This window comes from Drosophila pseudoobscura, chromosome 4 (genome assembly GCF_009870125.1).
Source record: "Drosophila pseudoobscura strain MV-25-SWS-2005 chromosome 4, UCI_Dpse_MV25, whole genome shotgun sequence".
In the NCBI taxonomy this organism is placed as follows: Eukaryota; Metazoa; Arthropoda; class Insecta; order Diptera; family Drosophilidae; genus Drosophila; species Drosophila pseudoobscura.
Genome location: NC_046681.1, coordinates 26,417,967 through 26,432,465, shown reverse-complemented (window position 1 = coordinate 26,432,465; position 14,499 = coordinate 26,417,967). Strand labels below are relative to the sequence as shown.

The window sequence follows — 14,499 nt, the reverse complement described above, 5'->3', positions numbered from 1 at the left end:
TCTTTTACTGCTCTTTCTTTTCAATGAATAAATCATGGCGTACTGTGGGGAATAGTTGGGGTACAAAAGGGGGAGATTGAATGGACTTTACTGTTAATGTTTGAGACCATTTTAGACGATTTTTCGGTAGTCGTTCATGGTTGAAAAAAAGAGACAACAACCAAAGGCAAAGGGAATATAAATTTTTATGTAAATATTGCAGAGACAATTTTAAAGGTATACTGAAAAAAGTTAAAGGGAGTTTGTTTTATATTGTTTCAAATTCAAGAGAAAGAAATCATTTCTAGGAAAAATATATTTTACGAAATTCCTGGAGGCTGAAGTTCAACCCATCTTAAATTGTCAATTCCTGTTTTAGCATTTTTCTCATTTTCCCCATTTTTCTGGCCCCATTAGTGGGGATACTCCGCCCAAACACCAAACACAGCTTGGAGCCAAAAGTAAACTAAGCAAATCTGCTGGCAATTTAATCCTTTTGAAATTTGCTTTAATTAACTCGAATAATAAGCAGCATCCGCACTGCCTCCTCCCACCATAGCCACTGCCTCTTTTTTATGCTGTTTGTGGGCTTATGAGCTTTGGCACTTTGTGGTTGAAAGTTTGGTTTTTTGTGCTCCTTTTTGGCAGTCGGATTTCCGACATTTGCCAAAGCAAATTTCAGCAGAGCAGGACTAATAAGCCAAACAAGAGACAGCGCGGGGCTAAAGAGAATGTGGGAGCAACAGAAAGAGAGAGCGGGAGGGATAGAGGGTGATGGAAGGGGGAGAGAGTGGTTAAGGGGAGCTGCGTACAGACAAAGTTAATACGAGACAGCTGCCCCCGCAGTTTGTGGGCAATTGAAAAGTTTATTAATAACCAGCATCAGCGGCAGCAGCAGTAGCGGTGGCATGCAGCACGCGGCGTAACTTTAAAGAGATTTCCGTTTTTTTTTTTGTATTTATAAGTATGATTTTTATTTTTAATTAAAAGTAGTCATGGCAGGGAGGAATGCAGAAGGAAATGTAATTATATTTGAACAGCATGTGAAATATGTTTTAATTTAATAAATTAAAATAAGCAGAAACAAGCCCACAGAACAAAAAAAGGAAACGCAAAGGAAGCAGCGAGGCGCAAACCGAGTGCCCAAAGCAATTTGAGCCAGCGTCACACGCGGCGTATGCGTAATGTGCTCGCAACAAAATCAACGTTATGCAAATTTTAATGCGAGCATAAGGCGGAAACGAAAACGCGCCACGCTTCTCAGTTTTCTCTTGGTTCTTGTCGAGGCCAGCAAGGGTATCCAAGGCATGCTGGAATAGAAGAAAAGATAATTGAAGACAATAACAGGGGATGGGATTATTGGACAAATTAAAACTTTAAGTATTGCAAAACTAAATTGCTGGTTACACAAAACATTTTTCATATGAATGTTGGATTTATTAATGCATTTATGCGTTGTTAAAATTATCTATAATTAAAGTGGGGCATAAATGCCCCTTGGCTTTCTGCTTTTCTATACTATTTAATAAAATATTTCCTCGCAGCATATATAATAAAAAGCATTGCCTACTTTTAAGGGCAATCCAAGCAGACGACACAAATATGGAATATTACGAACATATCGAAGAACTGTTCATGTAAACATTATCCTTTAAATATCTTTCAGCACAAGCGAGTCCAATTGTCTCTCGAGAATGCATGAAAACTGAAGCTCTTGCTGAGGAACAATATACACATATGTAAATTCATTAAGTAACCCAACGACAAGCCCAATTTAAATTTCAGATATATAACGAACAGAGGGTACCAACTATAGCCAACCCAAATCAGCTTCAGTCTTTCTTACTGCCATTTGCCCTGCAGTCCTATTTACATATGTATATGTATACATACATATATGCCAGAGCACTCTCGTGGCGCGAAATTACATTTTTGTACACACAAACACACATATATACACGAAGAGAAAGAGAGAGAGAGACGAAAAGAGGGGGGAAAAATTGTAATGAGCTTATTAAGTCATATTAAAGTCCAAGTACAACCAATTTGATAAAAACAGTAACTGACAGGGCACACAGCCGACGACAAACACATGAAAGTGTTTTTTAAGACCAATTTTTATGATCGCATTTGGCATTAATGTTAATAGCAAATGGCGCAGACCCAGCTACAACCTATATGAACATGTATATGTATATGACTATATAATAAATGAGCTTGGAAGCAGGTGGCTTAACAGTTGTTGGATGTACATGTGGGGAGTGACTCAGTTGCTGGCAAAAATTTCTGGCTTGATTAACATTTGTTTTTTGCTGCTCAGAGCAGTAAATCATTTTTAACTGATCTTAATTGAGCATGATCTATGATGCACTTAAAATTTTAATATAATGCGCGTATCAGTAAATTATTTTAAACATTAATCCTGGATCTATACTTCAGTTGGGAGTATTTTGTTTAGTCGACTGTAACAGTCTCAACGTGACAGACGACCTTAATAATAAACAAAAATATTTTGTTACGAATATATATTTTCGAAATGTCTTACAGCACAGCCATATCGATGGCACAGAGCCTGATCTTCAACTTGCAGAAGGTGGGACAGGTCCACTTGGCAAGTAAGTAAACACCAATTAATAGTATAATTCCATTTCCAACTAAGCTTCCGAAACTGCAGACGCTGCATCCCGTGTGATCAACCCGATCGTTAAGAGCACCACTGGAAAGATGTTGATTTCCTTCGCCATCGGTTACTATGTCAGCAAAAGCCTCTCAAAGATTTTGATAAAGCCAGCTGATGAGGAAGAACCGGAGGTTTTCCGTGAGCCTTTAAAGCTCACCTTGCAACAGCTGTCCACATTTAATGGAAAAAATAATAAGCCAACATACACGGCTTTCAATGGCAAGATATACGATCTGACATCGTGCATAATGAGCCGGGATGATGAGATTTTTCGTCTCATAGCTGGTTGCGATGCTGGTCCAGTTCTTCAAAAGACATACAAAAGCATGGGCATCAGCACTTTCGACCACATGCGCCGTTGGGAGATGATGATGGAGTCCGAATGCGCTGTTGTCGGTTACTTGATTGAACATTATGACTTTGAAGGTCTGCACTCTTATCAGACTGACGAAGATGGCGAAGATGGGTCGACTGTTGTGGACTTATCGGAGGAACTTGGCGAATTTTGATTATATTTTGATGCCATTTTTATCTGAATAAAATGTTCTTTAGTTACGTTGAGGAATAAGAACTATTTCTATACTTTGGAAATTAGCGAGAATAATGTTTAAGATTGAACAAAGTTCATTGGCTCAGCTCTGATTAATTTTTGACCCTCGTTTCTCTTAACGTTTCACCGAATCTTTGGCATCTGCCCGAAAAGTTAGTTATTTTTTTTATCCTTCGCTTTGACAACGAAATATCGACTACAGCAAATGTCGATAACAACAAATTTGCTGTCGTGTTTTCCTTTTTTCCACTTAAATTGTACCTTCCTGCCGTTGGCTCAATTTTCCCTTCCTGCCGTGCCGTTGCCTCAATTTTACTTCTCGGCCCGGCCGCCGCATCAAACTGTTGACTTTGTCAAGTTGTCGCCGTATTTCGCAGGCTTTGGCTTTTTCTTGTATTTCTTTGTGTATGTGTGTCTCTGCGTGTGGGAAAAACTTTGTGCCAAACACGCAATTGACTGAAATTGAATTGAAAGAGGCGAAGGCGAAGGCTAACAGAGAGATGAGCACAGGTGTCGAGGTTGAATGCTGTAGAGAGGGGTATAACACTAAGTGTGACTGCAAAAAGAAAAAAGAAAATGCCATCAGGTGCTACACAGCTAATAAAATCAAAATTACTTTTGCCTTTGCTAAAAAGTTTAGCAGTCTACGTGCTTAAGGAATTTAAAAAAGTTGTCCAAAAAATTGTTAAGCACACACTTCAAAATCAGCCAAATGTGCAAAGGCAACACACACTCACACTCGTTCAGAAGTGCCAAGCAGAACATTCCTGCCATGGTGCTATGGTTGGGGTAAAGTGTTATTTGATGTGTTGAATTTGATCAAGCGAAAAGGTGACAAGAAGGCCCAAAAGTCAACAGCCACAAAAGGAAAGAGAGTCAGGGCAAAGGATAATACGTGGGCAGTCGAAATGAAAGAGTGTGTGTATGAAAGAGGGGACTGGAGTGGTTGATTTGAGGCAGCACTCGGTTCGCTCACGTAATATATGTTAGATAGATCTCACATTGAATTCAATCTCCTAGTGAAGAAGTGAAGTGTCACCACTTGGGGACATTCGGATTTACCGGAAACTTATAAGACTTGTGTAAGCTTTAGGCTCTTTATTTCCCTTGGTACACAGTTGATCTTTCTTTTGATCCTTTCCAGTTACGAAGCCTACAAAATAGTTTCAAATGGAATGTTTTGCTTACAAATCTTTTTATTAAATCATCCTCTAAACTCTTTCCTCTCTTGCACTATTAACTACAGAATATCTCAAAAGCATCCTCCTGAAGTGGGAGATTCTCTATTTTTCTCTGAGCCACGCCCCATGACTTTGCCATTTATGGCTTTCTATAATTTTGGCCAAAGAAGAAATTTATTACCATCTGGTTGTCATGTGCAAACGATGCTGCTGCCTGTGCCTCCGCCTCCGCCACCTCCTCCTCCTCTTCCCCCGCCGCCTCTCTATACGTCTCGTTCATTCATTTTAATGTTTTACGTGACCCATTCGAAATCGAATCGAATGACTCATTAAATGCAGAGCAGACCGAAGCAGGGAAGGGGCGCCCCGATGCCACACGAGATGCTACTGTGTGCGAGGTGAAAGGCAATTAACCATAAGAGCTTATGCCATGGAACGTGCCTAATTGCCAGAAAACTGTACTCGATTCTGGTTTCTGTTCTACACTTAGTCAAATGGTTTTGTTGTGCCTCTATTTAATTGTTTGAGGATGTGTGTGGCAAACAATTAGTTTTCCAATTTGAAACTAAAATGTTTGCAAACAGCTCAAATAAAATTCCTTCCCATCTGCCGTCTCTGCCAAATAGTGGATTCAGTGGAATGCCGTTTCTTTGTTGCAAAAGTTTGCACTGCTCTTTGCCAGGCGCTGCTGGCCAAAGTTAATTTAATTAGTTTTCATTTATCTAGAGTACACGCTTCATTACATAATTTAACAATTCATTGGATTGAGCCAAGTGCTGTGGTAATTGAAAATCGAGTCACGCTTAAGACCTCCCAATCCCACTCCTCACTCTAAGCCACTTCAATTCAAGCATATCAAGCTGGTCCAACTCCCCTGTCCTTAATTACGTAGTCTGGTTATGCACTTTCAAAATGGGTACAATGAATGGGACCACAAATAGCCACTAGAATCCAAAGAACGGATACTATATGGGATTCCCTATCTCTCTTTTTCTGCTGAACTTTAATTTTTCTTCATGTGTCATGGACTTGGTGACTTGCTGTCGTAGGATCAATGCATCTGTTAGGGTATCTGCAGTTTCGGCAATTGAAGCTTACCTTTTCTTCATGGTTTTTATGTTCACTTTGTTATTATTGCCGCCAGACAATTGCTAATGGTCGCTGTAATTATCATTAAATGCTGCGCTTTCTTTTTTATTCCATTTCTCTCTCTCTCTCTATTTCCTTTTAAGCTCCATCCGTGTCTTCTCTTTTGTGTCCCTCCGAGGGCCACAATGGCCATGGGATAACAGCTGCTGGCTACATTTTAATGTGTTTGTAAAAGGATTAAACTGCACTTGGCTCCCTTAATTTGATTGCATTCAAGACTTATTTGCCATTCATGCGAATTTTGAGAGAGGGAATCAAGGGCATAATTGATGGAGTGGAGGATATTTAAGGATAAAATAAAGCATTGAAGCTCTCCGATAGAGAAACTATGGAGCCACAATCTAATCTAAGCATTGCAGAAATCTTAAATTTATAAACGAATATCTCTTGCGAAAAATTACAATTTACCAAAATCATTTGATGCCCCATTCCCTTGATTTCTTTGTTGCAACTTGCAAAGCGGCTTGATAAAAAAGCCAAATGTCATGCAATCATTCGATACTGACAATATTTGTTGCTTCTTTCTCTGGAAGACAATTTGATTTACAAATTGCAATGGGCTGGACTCAATCTCCTCAGTCAGCACTCGAATGGTTTTTGGGAAGGCATAAATCCATGTCACACAAAATGGGACAAAACAAGACAAAGCAAAACGAAACGAAACGAAACGAAACGAATCGAAAGCTGGACCAGTTTCAACTCATATATCATTCCTAATTGCAATTCAGAAACGAGGAAAAAGCAGATCTGAGTGGGAGGGGGAGGACATACAGTTTGTGGGCTCAAGAGATGACCCAATGCCATTTTAGGCCTTCCTGGGTTGTGGGCCTTAGCCATACCAAAACATGCTCGTATTTTTTGAGTGAGGGGCTCAACAAATTGGTGCATATTTAGAATCAGATCGGATAAATTCTTGAGCGAGATTGTAACCCCAAAAATAAAAAAATATTTTTTGGTTTAATTGATGTCATAATGGTGAGTCATTACTCTGGGCTCTTGTATTGTCAAGAAGTATTTTATCTTACTCTGTCTGTTGCTGTTGCTGTATCGTTTCCTCTGTTTTTGTGGCTATACAATCTATGGTGCTTTTGTACTTATCTAGTTTCTAAAACTATTGGAACCAAAACAGTGGTGAACGCATGCGGACTTTCAAAGTGGGATTGTGTTAGGGTACCAAGAATATAGAGTGCTTTGACTGTCTGTAGCAAATATTGCAGCTATTTCCAATACGCTTTGCTTAATGTTGTTTTCAGTGATTTTTCGTTGATGCTTCTTGATGCTTGATTCTATTACTATCATTCCCTTTCGAAGCCTTTATAAATTATAAAATTAAAACGAATAAATGGTGTTTCGTGGTATTTTGCCAATTTGGCCCTATTCATGCATCTGACCAAATGTAATCCTCTTTTTTCTACCCACATGAACATATCCTCTTGTCCGTGATTTGCAAACACATTGAATACGCCACAGAGGATGGAAAAGTGGGAGGGAGACGGAAATACAACTCCACTCCTCATCACACAGACCACGGATTAAGGATTTCCCAGCAGAATGGAAATGACGCGGGAGCATTCGCATTCGCAATCATAACTATATCAATATTTGCATTTTTGCGACGGATGGGAATGCATATCGAGGCATTGGTCAGGCTCGTGTTTGGGCTCGGTCTCTGGTCTGAGGCATCGAACTGAATTTGGATATCAATAATTTATTCATATGTAAAGCCAGTGGGAGTAGGGGTTGGGGTATATAGACGGATGCAGGGAGCTTCATTAAGAGCACACGAATGAAAGGGCACCTATCCGGCCACACCCACAGTTGTGCAGTAGGCGCAATATCCTTCCGCTTACGAGGTGGCCCAACTGAACCGGAAACACCATTGAGTGCCAGTGTGGGGGGTGGGAGGAAAAAGGGAATTGCGGTTAAGCAGCGATTGAAACGCCTTAAATGCAATCGATTGTAAATGATTCGCTCATAATGAGAGATAATTAGTCGGCGAGAGGATATACTGAGTTCACAGATTGGGTATTTTCACCAATGTAAGTGTGGGCTTAATTGCAAATTAAGTAGCGTCCAAAATATAGCCAAACCAACATTTCCATGGGTTTTTCGGAGGTGTGCTACTATAGTTTGCCCTAAGAAAGGGGGCTTATATACTTACCGCACATAAGGGTACGCCCAATCCCATCTCTATCGCTGAATCTTTAAAGAAGGAAAAACATACATACATACATATATATATTTAAGTAATATTTCGTACACTCTTGTTTAATGTAGACATTAATATCGATATTTTCTGGGCGTCGCAAGGCCTGCTGCTGTCGTTTCAGTTGTTGTGCCATTAAAAAGGGCCACAGACTGGATGTCGTCTCGTGTATACGTATATGTTATGCGAGTACTTTATATTCAAAAGTGTGTAATTTGCAAAAATGTCGGCTCCGCAGGCTGCACAGAAAAAGCAACGACAACAGCTGCGTTCGTCACATTAACCCGATGCCAGTGGGGAATCCGAGCTGGGGTTGGAATCCTGGGTGTCCTGGTGGGGCCTAGGGCCTTGGGCTGACGGCTTTTTGTGGGTCGGCCGTCGTCGTTAGGTCGCGGTTAATTATGTTTTTTGTATGTTCTCACGCATACACAAAAGGCAGCGTCTGGCCTATGCGTGTCTGTGCGACTATGTGGTTGTGTGTGTGAGTTGTGTGGGAGTGTGTGATTATCGTCTCGGATTTTAATGCGCACTTTGATGTGAAACATTGCTAATTTGGCTTTTTATGTTCTCCTGGCGCCCATGCTCCACTCGTGGTCTTGCCATTGCGTATGGGCTCTGCTGTACTTTTTTGTGCCACATTTAAAGCCTTATTAATGCCTGGTTGGTGACTTTTTTACGTTTCTTTGGTTTCAATTATGACTATCTGAGCACCGAGCAACGAGCACCGAACACCGAGCTCAAGTGGCACTGATTCATGGTCAATGCATGTCTATGGTGAAGGTATGTCATCAACTTAATTTGTTGCTTATATTAAGAGGTTGGGATTCCATTTCACTAGCTTTGGGTTTTTTTTGCTCACTTTTTGCCAAACAAAATCGTGGCACAAGTTGCAGAGGATATTGTGCAATTGTGATGATTGCTCCAACCTTATCCTTTTTTATCTCACTTCACCACTTCACTTCGTCCTGTCTCTTCAGCTAACCTTAAATCTGCTGACACTCCAGACTGCGTTGTTTCAATTAATACTCGCAAAAAACCCTCTCGACTTACAAAGTCAGGCAACGCTTTTTTGGGAATTGTGAAAATTGATTTATGGCATGCTCCCAGGCAGCGCACATTTCACTCTTCACTTTTCACTTTGCTGCCGACGACAGGCATCGCCCAAGCCAACAGAAGCCAAGGCAAAAAGCAGGATACGATCCGAAAAAACAGCATACTAAAACAAATGGTAGACATAAATCCATCATCATCAACATTATCATGATTGGGCAAGCCAAGCCGAGCGTTTGAAACAAATTGACTGCAAGCAATTTGCTTTTGGCCCCAAGAAAGAAATTCGGAGAATAATTTGGACAAATATTGCTCACACGCAGGGTGGCTCATTAAAGTCGGAGTTTCTTGGCACTTAATTTTAATAAACTGAAAGACTGTGGAAGCTTTACCTGTTCGGTCGCTCCACTGAATAACAAATTGTATCTCATGACTATGGATTCGAAGTGTCTGTCTGTATCTATTATTGCATTAATAAGAATTTCCGCCGTTGGCTAAAAAACACAAATGTCACAGCCTGAATCCACAGAAGAGATTGCATAATCGACTTGTCAAAGGGCAAAAGCCATGACCAGATGTTTGATTTTCAATGTAGGCCAAAACGGCTTACCACACTGCAGTCTGTTTGTTTGACTTATTCGAAATTCTATCTGCCTTCGGGCTAAAATATAAATCAAATACCGAATGATGTTTGCGTTTTGTGTTAAATGTCATTTAATTTCCCAATTCCAAGGAAATTTGAAAACCAACATTTAATATAGTATCTAATGGAAATAATGAGACCTCGAATACAAATTGATCCGAATCACTAGCATTCATAGGACAAAAAGACACAGATATACACATTCATATTGTTTTATTCTGTTAAAGTGCCAAATACCACATTTTAAACAGCACAATAGCAGTAGGGTTCCAATTTAAGATCGCTAATGCAGTTGCTGTTATTGTTACGATGCATAATACGAACGATCTCTCCCGCCTGGTACAATACCCCATCCGTCATCCGTGAAGTGGTCTCAAAGTAAGCACCGCCTGGAATCGTTAGAAAGCGGACGGTGTAATCCCTCTTGTCATGTTCGTGGCTAACATGCGGAACGGAAGAGTAGGCGCTGACCACGGCCTTGAGCTCCAGCGGAAGACACATGGGATAGGGATCCAGCAGCTGATTGATCGAAAGAAGAGCGTTGCGGGCCACCAGCATGGCCGTTCGATCGTCCAATTGAAGCGGCGTGAGCTTCTGACATAGACAATATGCAACACGGATGTTGGAGGTGTTGCAAGTGCGCCACGAGGGCACTGGCAGGAAGAGGCTGACGCCACGCGGTGTTTCAGAGCCGCGCAGATTCCACAGCAGCCATGACTTCTGTTTAAGACGATTCTCCTGCAATGAATCCAGATGGAGAAGGTCCCGCATGGTCTCGTGCATATCGTATGTTGTGATCAGACTGTGACTATTGCTCTCCAGGTTCCTGATAGCCAGCGGATAGCGTTTCTTCATCCACTTGGGGTAGAGGGTGAACAGCATGGGTTGATTATCCTCCAGCATACCCTGAAAGGTTCTCCGGAATGGTCCCCATCTCGATCCGTGATCAGACATGAAGAATATGAAGGTATTGTTGGTGATTCCAGTATCAGCGAGACGCCTCAGTAGTCGCACAAAACGCTGATCGATCACAGAACCAAAGTTGAAGTACTCATGAATGCCCTGGGACCACCAGTAAAACGAGAAGAATGGATGCCTTTGCATATGGGGTAGCATGTTGTCCACCATCTCCAGCAATATATCCGTGAGTAAGCGTCCACCCGAGCATGTTGTTTGACTACGGGTGCCGCCCATCCTATTCATAAGCTTCTGGGCCGGACGTAAATATTGATCAGTGGGAGTTGAACCAAAGCCGGGCTTTAAATAATTAAACAGACTTGCACCAGGATAATCCTCACCAAAGCTTGTATTATAGCCGGCCTTTTTAAAGTCTTTCCATATTGCAGGGCAGTCGTCCATGCGCTGAATCTTCTTCCAATACTTCTCATTCTCCTCTGCACTCTCCCCCGTCAACATGGCAATCAGATTCGGAAAGGTATTCAAGCCAACTTTGTTGTAGCCCCAGAACTCCACGTGAGACATCTCGTTGCGCAGAAAGTTGGCTGTGCGCGGCATTTGGCGCAGGAAGTTCAGATGAGAAACACTATCCAATCCCAGGATCATGACAGAAATGAGGGGCTCCGAGGTAGATTCTGCCGGTTCCGTTTTACTCCCTTGAACCCATTTCTTCAAGCTTACTGGATGTTCGAGTAACTCTTGCGGCGGTGGCTGGATGAAGAAATGAACGTCTTCATGCAGTAATTTCTTTAAATGGAAGCACGACACACGCAGGTACACAGAAGCTCGCACTTTCCAGCGATATGGAGGCAACAAATGAGACTTAATTCTTCTGTAGCGAGTCATGTTCCAGTCACTTATACTTTTATATGGATCATAAAAGCATTTAATATCCCTCTCACTGTCTAGATTGTGGTCAATCAGGATCTCATCTATGCTGCGGATCAGCTCCAGGTACCAGCTTCCGTTGAAGATTCTCGTTGCAAACCAGGCGTTTTGCTTACATCCATATCTAATCGAAGATCTTTTGATGTAGCTCTCTATCTCGGGATTCATCACATCCATCGCAATAATTTTGCATCCCGCGTTGTTCACAAAGTATGCATTCTCGATTTTGGGTCCGATGTCGATGCCCGTACATACGTACATGTACAGAGCCAGGCACGACAGGATAACCGCTAGACCGATTTTTCGGAAATATTTCTCATCTGGCCAGAACATTTTGAATATCATTTCAACTAATTCAAATTTCTTCCTTCACAAAGTGACGAACAAATATAATAGTGAAAACAACACTTTTGACTTTGCTGGAAATGACAGGAAATAAAATGATATCTAGTGTTTATGTGCAGTTGTTCAGGGCTAGAGCTTGAGCTATGAGAGAGGGCAGCGCCTGCTGTCAAGATCCACACGGTTCTCGAGCGGCCATGTGCCAATTCCCAAGAATAACAGCCGCGAAAATATGTTGAAAAGACTTGTTACCCGGTACTCAGATAATACATACGTGATCTTATGATTTATATAAGCTTATGGATGTTTTTATATTCCACAATAACCTTCTATGGTACCTCCACCAGAGGGCGCACACATTGCATGACGAAGAGTAAGTGAAAGAAAGGAAATAAGTCAGCGCGTGTAGGGATTTGCATAGCTACTGAAGTTTTATTTGTTTATTCTGCCTACAATATTGATCGGATCTGATTCAGATATAAATTCTGCTTCCGAGGAGAATAATGAAGCCGCTTTTAAATGGCCCCGAGGCCCCCCAAATCCCCTGATTTTATATGCTGGCAGCCTCAGATTTACATCCGCTTCGTCTCTTAGTCTGCGACCTCAGAGAAACAGTCCAAAGTTTGTCCATCCATCTGCGTGGAACGCAGGCCAAAACTGACTTAGCTTACCAAAGGGCAAAAGACAAACAAAACGTTTGACTCTATAAATAGAAGACAAAACAGGAAGAAAACGATTTTTTCTTCAAAAAAGCAAAAATGTCCCTCATATCATGCTCTTGGGTCATATGAGAGGACCATGAGTAGGCGCTGGACACATCCTTGAGCTGGAGCTGTTCACACATCAGATAGGTCTCTAGCAGCTGATTGATCGAAAGGACAGCTTCACTTCCCTTGGCACAGACAATATGCTACAGGGATGTTGGAGGTGTTGCAAGTGCGCCACGAAGGCACTGGCAGGAAGAGACTGACGCCACGCGGTGTTTCAGGGCCCGACAGCTTCCACAGCAGCCTTGACTTCTCTTTGAGACGATTCTCCTGCAATGAATCCAGATGGAGAAGGTCCCGCATGGTCTCGTGCATATCATATGTTGTGATCAGACTGTGACTATTGCTCTCCAGGTTCCTGATGGCCAGCGGATAGCGTTTCTTCATCCACTTGGGGTAGAGGATGAACAGCATGGGTTGATTATCCTCCAGCATACCCTGAAAGGTTTTCCGGAATGGTCCCCACCTCGATCCGTGATCAGACATGAAGAATATGAAGGTGTGGTTGGTGATTCCCGTATCATCGAGACGCCTCAGTAGTCGCACAAAACGCTGATCGATCACAGAACCAAAGTTGAAGTGGTCATGAATGCCCTGGGACCACCAGTAAAACGAGAAGAATGGATACCTTTGCATATGGGGCAGTAGATTTTCCACCATTTCCAGCAATATATCCGTGAGTAAACGTCCACCCGAGCATGTTGTTAGCTTATATGTGCCAGTAGTTATATTCATAAGTTTCTGGGCTGGACGTAGATAGTGATCAGTTGGGATTGACCCAAAGCCGGGCTTTAAATAATTAAAAAGACTTGCACCAGGATAATCCTCACCAAAGCTTGTATTATAGCCGGCCCTTTTAAAGTCTTTCCAAATTAAAGGACAGTTGTCCATGCGCTGAGTCTTTTTCCAATACTTCACATTCTCTTCTGCACTCTCCCCCGTCAACATGGCAATCAGGTTCGGAAATGTATTCAAGCCAACTTTGTTGTAGCCCCAGAACTCGACGTAAGACATCTCGTTGTGCAGATATTTGGCTGTGCGCGGCATTTGACGCAGAAAGTTTAGATGGGAAACACTATCCAATCCCAGGATCATGACAGAAATGAGGGGCTCCGAGGTAGATTCTGCCGTTTTCGTTTTATTCCCTTGAACCCATTTCTTCAAGCTTACTGGTTGTTCGAGTAACTCTTGCGGCGGTGGCTGGATGAAGAAATGAACGTCTTCATGCAGTAATTTCTTTAAATGGAAGCACGACACACGCAGGTACACAGTAGCTCGCACTTTCCAGCGATATGGGGGTACCAGATTAAATGTATCCGTTCCTTGGTGCTCCAATCGCGTATCGTTCTTCCCGTCAAATCGAGCATACCTGCATTGTATTTTGGTTTGTTTATCTAGATGACGGTCAATCAGTATCTCATTAATGTCGCGAACAAGCATCAGATACCAGCTTCCTTTGATAAGTTTCGTTTCAAACCATGTAACATCGATGCACTTGTATTCCACAGGTGGCTTTTTAATGTATTTCTCTATCGCAGGGCTCGTAACATCCAAGGAAATCATTTTGCAGCCCTCGTTGTTCACAAAGAATTCATTGTCAATTTTGGGTCCGATGTCCGTGTCCTTACACACGTATGCGTACAGAGCCAGACCCGAGAGGATCACACAAAGACCAATAATGCGGAAAGGTGCCTCAGTAAGCCGTAACATTTTAAAACATTAAAATTTAAGCATTCAAAAATGCAGACAATTTCAGAGCTTGCTGAGTTTCGGCTTCACTCAAGTTCGTACCCAGATGGAGTGTATTTAATTGAAGCTGCATATTTTGGTAAATATCCACTTAAAATTTTTGTGGTCTTTATAGACTAGCAAATATATATATATAAATATATTATAGAATGCAGAAACTATTAATAGCTGCAAATATTACAGAATATGTAATTTACGATAACTCAATTGATAGTTTTTTTGATGGATCATAATAATACCTTCTCCTGACAAAATCAGCTCAGCCGTTCTCAAGTGATATACTATATATACTATACTATATACTATGAGAGCCCAAGCAATGGGCTTTTCAATTATATTTAGCTTCCGTAATTTGAAA

At 41.6% G+C, this 14,499-nt stretch overlaps 2 protein-coding genes across 5 annotated transcripts; one reads left to right on the top strand and one right to left on the bottom strand.

Moving 5' to 3' along the window:
* Positions 1–2,426: 2,426 nt before the first annotated feature.
* Positions 2,427–3,227, top strand: c-cup (calcutta cup). The gene is made up of 2 exons (XM_002132808.3): positions 2,427–2,594; positions 2,654–3,227. Exons 1-2 carry the CDS (start codon positions 2,516–2,518, stop codon positions 3,166–3,168), a joined length of 594 nt encoding a protein of 197 aa, XP_002132844.2. The 5' UTR covers positions 2,427–2,515; the 3' UTR covers positions 3,169–3,227.
* Positions 3,228–9,632: 6,405 nt separating this feature from the next.
* On the bottom strand, positions 9,633–14,140 carry LOC6903135 (uncharacterized). 4 transcript variants are annotated; one of them, XM_002132806.3, is made up of 3 exons: positions 13,223–14,139; positions 13,065–13,138; positions 9,633–10,578 (listed from the first exon to the last, which is right to left on the bottom strand). In XM_002132806.3, exons 1-3 carry the CDS (start codon positions 14,100–14,102, stop codon positions 9,682–9,684), a joined length of 1,851 nt encoding a protein of 616 aa, XP_002132842.3. In that variant the 5' UTR covers positions 14,103–14,139; the 3' UTR covers positions 9,633–9,681. The 4 variants fall into 4 exon arrangements, with proteins under 4 accessions (XP_002132842.3, XP_015036310.2, XP_033236070.1 ...); XM_015180824.2 differs by having other exon boundaries at positions 13,065–13,786; positions 13,840–14,010; XM_033380179.1 differs by having other exon boundaries at positions 13,065–14,140.
* Positions 14,141–14,499: the final 359 nt, after the last annotated feature.